Genomic DNA, 12,526 nt, shown 5'->3' on the forward strand with positions numbered 1-12,526 from the left:
ACGAAAAAAGATCTGGAACCAATTAATTTTGTAAGTAGAGATACGACTGTATGTAAATATGCAACACTCCGCCCAGTTACGACCAGAGAAATATTACACGAGGGAGTTTCGGGTAGAGAGACAGTGCCCATGATGTTCTTATGAGCAGCCTCTCGCGTCCGCTGTATGCTCGTATGTCAAAATTTGTCTCGTATGTCAAAATTTGTCTCGTATCTCAAGATAAATATTTGCCCAAAATTTTACTCGTATCTCAAGATAAATATTTGCCCAAAATTTTACGCGTATCTCAAGATAAATATTTGCCCAAAATTTTACTCATATCTCAAGATAAATATTTGCCCAAAATTTTACTCGTATCTCAAGATAAATATTTGCCCAAAATTTTACTCGTATCGCAAATTGCTCGTATGTCGGGGCACTCGTATGTCGAGGTATATATATATGTATGTATCTCTCTCTCTCTCTGTCTCTCTCTCTCTCTCTCTCTCTCTCTCTCTCTCTCTCTCTCTCTCTCTCTCTCTCTATATATATATATATATATATATATATATATAATAATAATAATAATAATAATAATAATCGGGCATAGGCCATGTCGTCATTACCACAACACAAAAGCCTACTTGTCATCACACGCAGAAACTGCGTGTGACGAAATTGATGGTGCTTCTCCATAAGCTACGTTTAATCGGCAAAAGACCTAAATAAGTGTAAGTTACGGACTTGTAATTTGTCATTCCGCTGTTGTGGATACAGGTCGCTTACCTCTCGATTACCGCACACTGTCTGCCACTTACCTTACTTCAAGTCAGCTAGTAGGAGGCAGATCACCAACCAAACATCTATTCATATACCGCAGAAGGGAATGTGTGTTATGTTAGCGCGAGTTTAGTATATTGATAGATCTGTAATACAACTTCAGGAACTGGTTAAGAAAGAGTGAGTAATTTAATAGGAAATAGGTTTATTACCAGACTGCACGATGGGGAGAGAGCTCAAAAAGCTGTGAACACGCTCACAGTCTGTTGTCCTTGCAACTCTCTCTCTCTGAATGAACAGTGGGTCAGTCTTTATATATGAAAACAGGATAAAGTTTCTATGACAGCGATGTAGGACAGAGTTTATGCAAACAAACTTTGGGCTAATATGGTTAGACATTTCCGGGTTTTAAGTTTGTGCAAACAAGATGTTTTTATAGCTCACACAAACTGCCGCAGCCTATCTTACATTGCGTGATGCGAACAAACTATTGCAAACCGAGTTTGCCACATCGCACAATACAAGCTTTTAATTGTAAACCCTGGTAGCCAGCCTATCTTACATTTTGCGATGCGAACAAATAATTGCAAAGCCAGCTAGTTAGCCTATCTTACATTCCACGATCTTAATAAACAATTGTAAAATTGTAAAACCAGTTTGGACACATGGCGCGACATGAACAAACAATTATTAAGCCAGTTGGCCAGTCTATCACACTATATATATATATATATATATATATATATATATATATATATATATATATACATACATACATATGAATACCTCCAGGTACTGCTTGCATTGTCGTGTATTATAACAAAGGTCTGGGAAGGTCTGTGTGTCCCTCCATGTATATGCCTCCCCAGACCATCACGTACCCACCACCAAACATGTTTTGTTGAGCGATATTGCAGGCAACATAACATTGTCCTTGTCTTCTCCAGACACTTTCATGTCTATCACAGGCTCTAAGGGTGAACCTGCTCTTTCCTGCCTGCGAAAAGTACAAGTGGCCAATTATGGTCTTCTTGAGGAAATGCCAGTCTAGTGCTGGGCAGTAAGCACCGGGCTCATTGCAGGAGGTCGGGCCCTCATGCCACCTTCATTAATTCTGTTTCTGATTGTTTTGGTAGAGATATTCGCACCAGTGGCTCTCTAGAGGTAATTCTGTAGAGTACAAGCAGTTCACAGCCTGTTCGGCCTTGCACAAAGGAGCAGGTATCAATCCTGCTGATTGGTTGAACACCGTCTATGGCACTGTCCACCTCTCCGAGAATAACCACCAGTCTCGTAATATCTCAATTTTCTGGACATTGTGCTATTAGGCACATTAAAACATGTTGCTGCAGCACATGAGGATGGGCCATCCTGGTGAAGTTGGACAAACTGTGCACCTTCCGTCGGGTAACTGAATCATCTCATACTGCCAGTAGAGATAATTACTCAAGCCATTACCAGCATTAGTGAAAAGTAGCCAAAAAAGAGAAAAACTTGAAATGACCTCTACATGTAAAAACAGTCCTGTTTTGAGAGTTTTCTAATTGTTGTCACTGTAGTGCACTTGTTGTTAATTCCATAAACACCAATACAAGCTTAAAGTGATCAGTGATGCCCTCAGCTGCTTAACCAACCAGAAAACCATCATAATTCTGTTCATACCCGGCCCAATAAAAAATGTTCCTTTAATATTTGTGAGCAGTGAATATTATTTATGCCATTCTATTGTGTAAAGACTAGTATTACCCCATCATTATCATCTCTAACCTTAATTACTGTATATCTCAACGTTAGTTTTGACATTAATCACCCAATTTATTAAGGGAGTTTTTCCACTCATGAAACAATTTTGCTTGTTATTTCAGAATATTGACATCATGATTTATACAGGCGTTACTTTTGGAGTGATCTTTTGAGGAAGGAATATATGGAATTGCTTAATGCAGAAATGAAAGATATTTTTTGTTCTTTCTCTCGGTGAAGCGCACATAACCGATTGGTTTGCAGCGACTTAAGGGTGTACCCCCCTTATGCCCGTATGTAGCTGGGATGGTCTCCACCACCCCCACGACCCTTGTGAGGAGTAAAACGGACTAGAGTTTGTTATACAACACCTACTATAATACATATTGTTGTTAAGTTAGAGAGGCCCTCCAACCCATGCACACGTGACCACCATCAACGCACAAAAACAAGAAAATATTATTTGATATTTCATTAATTTTCCGTATCACTTATCCTCACAAGGGTTGTGGGGCTGCTGGAGCCTATCCCTGCCAACTGTGTACAGTAGGCATGGTTTTGATGTGTGGAAGTAACCTGAGTTCACAAAGAAAACCCACACAGGCATGGGGAGAACATGCATTCTCACGAGAAGGTCAGAACCCACGTAGGATTGAACACTTCAGAGCTGTGAGTCAGCCATCCGATCCACTCCCTCACTGTGCCGCCCTTTATTTGTTCCCTAATTTTATTAAATTCACTTTGAAGCCACCTGATGGTGTAGTTGTTCACTCGTATGACTTCGGCGCATTGCCCCTAGGTATAAGTGTGAGCGTGAATGATTGTTTGTCTCCTTCTGCCCTGCGATTGGCTGGCCACCAATTCAGGGTGTCCCCATATATATATATATATATATATATATATATATATATATATATATATATATATATATATATATATATATATATATATATATATATACACTTTCTTTTTTTTCTGGGTCTCTCTCCCCACCTTTTTGCATGTGACTGATGTTTTTCTTCCCAGGGCTTTAAAGGACAAGCAGGGCGAAAGGTAAGTTTAGGTCATTAGATACTATATTTATGTGGATGTAAATTTTTACTGTCACTTGCTAACTTGGTTTTACATCTTCCTATCTGCTGCAGGGGCCACTTGCACCACTGTCTTTTGTTAGCAAACTAAAAAATAATCCAAATAGCAAAAGAGCGTTCATTAGTTATGATATAGTTATTGTTGATAAAGTTGATAACAAGTATAGCTGAGTAGAAGACAGTTAAAGCACATCATTTGAACCAGTGATGGAAAAGTGTAGATTGAAAATAGCATCGCAGGACACGCTTTCCCACATTGGAAATTCGTTGCAGTATGAAATATTATTGTATCGCTCCATCACTTAAAGCTCTCTGTGTTCTGATTTAAACCTCACAAAACAAAAAGCAGGCGTCCCGTTCTAAAGAGAGAATGTATTTTTCATTTAGCATTTTGTGAAATGACACTCGACACCCCAATTTTCAAACCCTGTGCTTGCTGTACAAGTGTTTAACAAGTCTAGGGAGTCTATGTTGTCGAAAACCATACTGAAAATCTTATCACGTCAAGCTATTATATGTATCTGCTACTGTAAATAAGAACATGCTATTGTCCACCCCTTGCTAGATTCTCTCACTGAAGGTATCATATTAGCCTTGGAATATTGTGTTTACTTAATTTACTATAATACTAGACAAATGAGCGGCCCTGCGGCTTGAATGGTTAGTACGTCAGCCTCACAGCTCTGGGGTCCTGGGTTCAAATCCAGGTAGGTCCAGCTGTGTGGAGTGTGCATGTTCTCCCCGGGCCTGTATGGGTTTTCTACGGGTACTCCGGTTTCCTCCCACATCCCAAAAACATATATGGTAAGCTGATTGAACACTCTAAATTGATCCTAGGTATGGGTGTGAGCGTGAATGGTTGTCCGTCTCCTTCTGCCCTGCGATCTGCTGGCCACCGATACAGGGTGTTGTCCCCCGCCTCTGGCCCGAAGTCAGGACTCCATTTCGACATATTCATCAAAATAAGTGATGCTCAAACTTTTTTGCTCAAAGATCTACTTTTCAAGGAGCCAACTTTACGCGATCTACCCTTTTTTCCGGGCCAATTACAAAGCTCAGCAGTTACTATGTCTGCTGATGCCAGTAAAAACCCAAAGTAGTGTAGGCAGGTAATAATCACCAATTCCGATCCTCGAGGGTACTTATTGAATCTGTTTTCCATATCTCCCTTCTCCAACACACCTGACTCAAATAACCAGGATCGTTATCAAGCTTCTGGAGAGCTTGCTGATGAGTTCGTCATTAGATTCAGGTGAGTTAAAGGAGAAGGGAATGGAAAACAGACTGTATATGGGGCCGTGGAGGACCAAAGTTGGTGACCCCTGTTCTAATCTAAACTGTTTGAACATTCCAGAAATATCAACATCGAGATTTATTTAAAGCAGGGACTATATTACAAAATGACTGTTATTTTGGACTGCATTACAAACACATCCATATTTTGTATATTTTAAACTTTTTATATATGACTGTTTTGCTATACCATAATGTGTCCTGCAATTGACTTAACAGTAGAGTGTACTTCACTTCTTTCACAAAGTCAGCAGGGGTCGGCTACTGTTAACAAGTGGTCTAGAAAATCAATGTAGTATTGTAAGAGTTTGCACTTTTAGCGGCAGAGAATGACCTGCATATTTCTCGTTAAAAGATGGTGAATACAGCACAAAAACTTGATACGAGACATCATGACTTATTAGATACTACATTTTGATTTCCAAACTATTGAATAGTTCAACTTTTTAATTTATAAAGTACAGCTTATCTGTTTAACAGTCTTACTGTGTTTTATTTTCAAGGGAGGCCCAGGAGAACCAGGTCTTTCTATTATTGGACCAAGAGGACCTCCTGTAAGTTTTCTTTTCTTGTCCTATACTTTTGTTATTAATCATTTCAATTATACCAATTCAATCATTATTTTAAAAAAGCAACAACTGAGTACTCAAATTCAAATGAACTAAGATCGCATAGATGGTTCCCTAAACGTCTCATCAGCACAAACCCAAGGAGCACACTTACCTCAGAACCTACAGGCAGCATTAAGTCTGCAGTTGATTAAATCTAATTAGTTGTCATTTAGACCAAAAAATAAATGACTATTGGACTCTGAGGCTCGATGAGTATATATTCTTTGAATATGATTGCCAAATTTCATTCTAATCTGTCCACAAATAATAACCTTATATATATTTTCTAGGGTGGCCCAGTGGGGCGAGTGGTTAGCGCTTCGGCCTCACAGTGGGAGACCTGGGTTCAAATCCAGGTTGGTCCACCTGTGTGGAGTTTGCATGGCCGCCCTGGGCCTGAGTGGGTTTTCTCTGGGTACTCCAGTTTCCTCCCACATTCTAAAGACATGCATGGTAGGCTGATTGGACACTTTAAATTGTGTCATTGGGCCCTGTGATTGTCTGGCCACCAATTCAGGGTCTCCCCTGCCTCTGGCCCGAAGTCAGCTGAGATTGGCTCGAGCACCCCCCACGACCCTAGTGAGGATAAAGCGGTTCAGAAAATGAAATGAGATGAGAGAGATGAGATATATTTTCCACCTCCTCAAACTGTCTCAGGGACAGTTTCTTACCAACAGCTATTACCATACTCAACTCGAATTTTTCACCGAGGACCTAATCTAGACTTAATTAATGCATATCAATAAGTAATGTTCTCAGAAATGTACTTGAGTCTTAGCACTGTAAATTCTTATCTTGCACTTTGATACTTTCACTAAAACTCCATAGCTACCTCACGTGCTGCTAACCACTTTAGTTACTTCTTTACCTCACTTCATTATTATCATTCATTCATTTTCGGAACCGCTTTATTCTCACTAGGGTCGCGGGGGGTGCTGAAGCCCATCCCAGCTGACTTTGGGCCACAGGCGAGGGACACCCTGAATCGGTGGCCAGCCGATCGCAGGGCACAAGGAGACGGACAACCATTCACTGTCACACCCATACCTAGGGGCAATTTAGAGTGTCCAATCAGCCTACCATGTATGTTTCTGGAATGTGGGAGGAAAGTGGAGTACCTGGAGAAAATCCACGCAGGCCCGGCTAGAACATGCAAACTACACACAGGTGGACCTAGCTGAATTTGAACCCAGGACCCCAGAGCTGTGAGGCTGATGTGCTAACCACTCAAGCCACAGGGCCGCCCCACTTCATTATTATTGAATATAATTTTTCCTGATGACTTATTTATGCATGCACTTGAAATCTCAGTGTATTTGTACAATGACAATAAAGGCATTCAATTCAATTCATGCTAATCAAAGGACAATGGTGCAGATGTGACCAGGATGCAACTTTCTCTGGTAGGATGCAAAGAGATTCTAATGGATATATCAATTCCCCAAGTGTTGTCTGAAATACACTTAATTATGTCATCAAAAAAGGGAAAAAATAAAATTAATAAAAGCTAATTTTGACGAGAAACGAATAATTTTTTAAGGGTCCTCCCATGAAAAGGGTCTCAATTGGATCTTGCCTGGATTGATTTCTGTAATATATTTGTATTGGATATATGGATATCAATCTGGTGTGTGATGTTAGACAGATAATGGAATCGGAGTAAATTTTTAGTTTGTGTCCTCAATCTGAAGAACAGCACAATTAACAAAGCTATCTTAAAAAAACATCAATAGTACCAGATTTTTAAAAGGGTTATTGTCAGGTTCCCCATTAAACATTCACAAAAATATGCATAAATAAAGAGGAAAGACACATTTTCACTTGCAAGAAGGACGACCGTTGAGGACAGCTCCCCAACTCCGTTCAGAGCTTACACTTCTTTTTGTCACTTTACTCTGTGACTCTGATTACATGGACATCTCAACTCAAGAAGAAGGGGGTGGATTACACAATTGGGACGTCTGAGTGTGTTTATCTATGTGCATGCATGTGAATTGAATCTTTAGCCTAGTACGTGTACCGAAACACATTCATGAAAGTCAAAACAGATGAGAAGCGACGCATCAGGAAGCCTCTTGGAGCGTCCGTGGTAGGGTGCAGATGATGTGCTCACTGCAGGTCCTTGAGTCAGCCTTGACTTAGGCATGAGTACTTTGCGGCGGAATGAGACCTCTTTGTATAGACTAAACAAGGCTTTCAGTAGCCCTGCCATCGGCTGGCCACCGATGCAGGGTGTCCCCCGCCTCTGGCCCGGAGACATCCGGGATTGGCTCCAGCGCCCCCGCGTCCCTAATGAGGATAAAGCAGTACAGAAAATGAGATGAGATTATTTTTATTTTTATTATTTTCAATACTTTGAATTTAAACCACTAGATGTGGTGGACATCAACTAGTAAAATAAACAACCTTTTACCGATGTATTGCTTTATCTGGACAGCGTAAGGCTCTTGTATTTCCTGGCATCTGGGTTCTGGAACTCAGGTTTATATTGGCTGGACTAAGTTCTTTATTCAAAACTGGATTGAATGGCCTCCTAATGACAAAATGAGTGTATGTAATTACAGACAAAAGAAAAATTATTCAATTATTCATTTGGTTTGAATGTTTAATTTGGTCGTAATTCAAACAATGTAAAAAAGGCAACAAGTCCAACTAAAAGTCAATGTCAGTTTTCCAAACTCAAATTGATTATTGCTATTGAGATTATTTTACAATGAACTTTAAATTCATTTTGAGGGCTTGTCTTTGCAATAATGTTACTCTCCTGTATTTCAGAGCAAAACCAAAAATCAAAACTACCTTAATTTAGAACGGCCATCTGTTTTTGTTATTAGTGTTACTCTATATCTTTGTGTGTGCCCGACCTTCCTGGATGGTAAATAGGCATCTTTAATGAATAACAGTCTATAAAGGAAGTTTCTCACAATAGCAGCCAAGTCCAGAACACAGAGGGCCAAGCCTCCATTAATGCTTAGAAGGTGGTTTACCACAGGGAAAGGATATCATGAGGGAATCACAGTTAAGCAAAGTGCATATTCTAAATCTTAAAATGACTTTCCATGACACTTTAAAATCTAACTAAGTCTATGTATTAATTTTCAAAAACAGTGTTCCATGTCCAATTGTTTCAACAGAGCATACAATGTATTAAGTATTTAATTGTGTTTACTCTGTTAATGTATATAGGGAGTTTAACTTGATCTGGAACTTGCATTTAATTATTTAGATAAATACTATTCTTGAGCAGTACAATTTAATCGTGGTTAGTGAGTCTTGCAACCTTTTGACATTGAGAATCGCAAAGCACAACTAAAAACATCTGTTAAAAACACAAGTTGTCTTATAGGTAGGTAGAAGACTATTTCACCACTCCAGCTATTCAGATTGACGTAAACAACTGTTCAATGTTGTAAAAGAAAATACACAAATAAATGACTAATTCAATAAACACTTTGTTTTTCTCTCCAGGGTCAACCTGGAACAAGAGGATTTCCAGGCTTTCCGGTAAGTAAAAATATGTTGTACATTTTTAGATAAAATAACATAAATTGTGTCCAATATTCAGTAATCATTATCATTTTATTATAGGGTCCAATTGGGCTGGATGGCAAACATGTGAGTTTATGAGAAATCTCCTCGGGATCAGAAACCTCACTCAGAAATTATTCATTCCTAACTTTACTGTTCCCATAGGGGCAGAATGGGCCTAAGGGTGACATGGTAAGCATTTTTTTTAAAAATCTAAGATAATATTGGAAATGTTATTTCATCATTATTCGCCGATTTGGAAGGGAACTGAGACTCATTTGCACATTGCACAACATGCAACTGTGGGTAAGGGGCCAGCTGAAAAATGTTAATGTTGTGAAAATTTCAATTGTTTGCAAAAACACAATATTTCAATTAATGTAAAAACATGATAATAACAGTTTGATTTAAATTGTCCTTTTATTTTTTTTTACATTTTATAACGATTTTGCGCAAATCGCATTCACTCCTGAATGAAAACATAACTCCGGAAATTGGACAAGGGTACTCCTGAAATAGGGTCAACGGATGTTGGCAGCTCTGTAGTAGTTAAAACCTGAACAGGCCTTAGATAATATTGGGTTGCAGTGTTCCTTGTTTTGCTTGATTACCAGTCCTTGTTTTGTTGTTAAGGTAAATTTAGCACCTGCTTTTCTGTGGAAAGAAAAATGAATGCCTGGCTTATCTGACTTGGAGAGAATGATTATGTAGTGAGCTGCATGCATCAGAAGAAGTGTAGATCTTTCCCTACATTTATTTAGCCAAGGTATCCATTTGACATTTTCTGATATCCCATGGCGGTCTCGTGGTCTAGCAAGTCTCCCATTTATTTGATTTATTCTCATTTATAAACAGATCAAATAAGGATTTAAGTGTAGTACGGACAAAGGGAATTTTCTATTTAATAATTTAAATTTGATCTGATCATGAATAAGATTTCACTCTCTACTGTAGCGGAGTTATAATTTTGACCATTATTAATTTTGGAATTAAAATTGATACCCTTATGTTATATCTGAATGAATCACAATCAAATGTGGCTTCCATTTTCTAGGAATTCATCAGATAGATAAAAAAGTAGTTTGGGACTTTGGATTTTTAACCCCCTTTGCTCCATTTTTTTCTGAAATGATAAGAATGAAATTTGGTAGGTATATTCTCTCGATAATTTATGCATTGATTCCAGTTTTTTGTCTATTAATGCCTCTGTAGGTTCTGAATCGCCCAGTAGAGGTGGCTAGGGAGTAGTACGTAGTTTCCTTTTCAATGTTTTTCCTCAACCAATTCAGGGTGTTCCCCGGCTACTGCCCATAGTTGGCTGGGATTGTCTCCAGCATACCTATGACCCTTGTAAGGATAAGTGGAATAAAAGATTAATGATTAAATGAATGTTATTTCAGTCTTATTACACCATTTGCCATGTCAGGGTGGATGTGAATATTATTAATGAGAAAATCTAATCAAGCGTTCTCAAACCATTGCATCCACAAATAATGATTTCAGTGGCTGCCAAAAAGCTAATGGGGTCACATAGTGATTAGAATGAAAGCCAAAAGGTTGGCCAAAGCCAACATGACATTCAACCATTTCTTCATCTTCCGCACTGGTTGTCCTCACACGGGCTGCAAAGTGCTGGAGCCTATCCCAGATAACTAAGGGCAGCAGGCGGGGGACCCTGAATTGGGTGCCAGCCAGTCGCAGGGTACAATGAGACCAACTTCCATTCTAGCTCACACTGATATTGCTACGTCTATGGCGACATCGTGGCGAGGAAACGTGGAAATGAACCCAATTGCAGGGAAGCGGGCAAGGACAAGGGAAGTAGTGCTCAAACGAAACTTTAATTACTTAAACTGGAGGCAAAGATAGTAACAAAGACGTGGTACCAAATAACAAAATCAAACCTGATGTGGGAAAACACGGGGAAGAGAGGAACGAGGCACTTGGAACATGGAACGAGGAAGCGTGGAAACATGACAGGTTAAAGCAGACGATCTGACAAATGACAAAATTATCAGTGGGGTTTAAATAAACAAAACAGAACTAATTATCAATGACGCGCAGCTGCGCGAGAGGAACAGCAAGTCAGGAGGGACAAATAAGAAAGGAAAACGAACATAAGCACACACGGGGGAAACAATGATATAACACCAACCCAAACCTAACAGATACAAGAAACCAGGGCTGCTTACACTTTTTGGCTCCAAGATTTAATTTTCTGTTACGGTCGTGGGCGGAAGGCTCCGAAGAAGGCAGCTTAGATCGTGGCGATTTCTCTTTATTGTAATGACAGAGCGAAGGGACAAGGAAATCGGACCCGTGAAGTCCGTGGGATAGTCCAAGACGAAGGTACAAAATCCATGAGGCGAGAAACGTGGTCCTAGAGCAAAACAAGAATTCGTAGATCAGATAAAAAGAACAGGAAACATGTGAGAAAGTACTAACAGTGAACTGATATAGATGATCCAGCAATCGGGTCAAGCTCTTGGTGTCTTAAGTAGGTCGGTTATGGTTATGAGTGATGTCTGGTGTTGCTCGACCTGTCTGATTTTGGACCTGTGATAGGTTGACAGGTGTGTCCACCCACCTGTCTAGCCCTGGGCCTGAAATTTTCAAGGAGCAAACCCCCCGTGAATTACCTTTTTTTCTGGGCCACCCACAGAGCTCAGCTTACCAAGACAAAATTGAATTGAATTGAATGCTTTTACTGTCATTATACAAGTATTTCACTTCTATTCATTCATTCATCATCCATACCGCGCATCCTCAGAAGGTTGTTTCTTATAACTTACGTTGATGTATTTTCCATAACCACGAATGTACAATTCAACCTCATTTGCATAGTGTTGTATTTGTATGTGCATGCGGTATGTAAAAACACCAATGCAAAAGACAAGAGAGAGTTGTGATGCTGCTCTTAAAAGACTCATATTCGCTCGGCACAAGTTGGTAGCATGGGGTGGAGGGCTCGCTCGACAATAAGTTCAGAGGAGGGCAGCAGAGAAAGCTTACCACTACCAAAGGGTGCTGAATTGAAGCATAACACATTTGAAGTGTCCGAGATCAATGTATCATTTAACAAGCAGCTGTCACAGCTTGTTTATGTTAGGCAAGACTATCGGCATCATCCTGATGAGTGTTTAAAGAGCCAGTTATGCATATTTAAAAAAAATAAACGTCTTGCACATCCTTCAATGTGAGTATTGCGGTAGGTACATTGCAAACGAGACATTGTTCAGGCCCAAAACAAATCAACAGACTGGATCAAATCATACTGTCATGCGATCGACATAATGAGCACCCCATACTTGGAATGTTCCACCAGCCCATTGTGCATGTTTTTAGGAAACTGGAGTACCCAGAGAAAACCCACACAGGCACAGGGAGAACATGCAAACTCCAGATAGGATGTTCGTAACCCACTGAGAATTAAAACCCTCAATCTGAGAACTGTGAGGTGGATGTGCTGACCAATCTTCCACCGCGTCACCTTGAAATAAC

General features: G+C 39.7%; 1 protein-coding gene across 1 annotated transcript in view; it reads left to right on the forward strand.

Annotated features, from left to right (window-relative positions):
* Nucleotides 1-3,534: 3,534 nt before the first annotated feature.
* The window catches only part of col13a1 (collagen, type XIII, alpha 1), a 57,655-nt gene continuing 48,663 nt past the window's right edge, over nt 3,535-12,526 (forward strand). The window contains exons 1-5 of the mRNA XM_077613277.1: nt 3,535-3,555; nt 5,390-5,440; nt 8,966-9,001; nt 9,086-9,112; nt 9,191-9,217. Coding sequence (XP_077469403.1) covers nt 9,215-9,217 — 3 coding nt within the window. The 5' untranslated portion in view covers nt 3,535-3,555; nt 5,390-5,440; nt 8,966-9,001; nt 9,086-9,112; nt 9,191-9,214. The remainder of the gene's footprint in view (nt 3,556-5,389; nt 5,441-8,965; nt 9,002-9,085; nt 9,113-9,190; nt 9,218-12,526) is intronic.

Source organism: Stigmatopora argus, chromosome 11, assembly GCF_051989625.1.
Source record: "Stigmatopora argus isolate UIUO_Sarg chromosome 11, RoL_Sarg_1.0, whole genome shotgun sequence".
Taxonomy (NCBI): domain Eukaryota; kingdom Metazoa; phylum Chordata; class Actinopteri; order Syngnathiformes; family Syngnathidae; genus Stigmatopora; species Stigmatopora argus.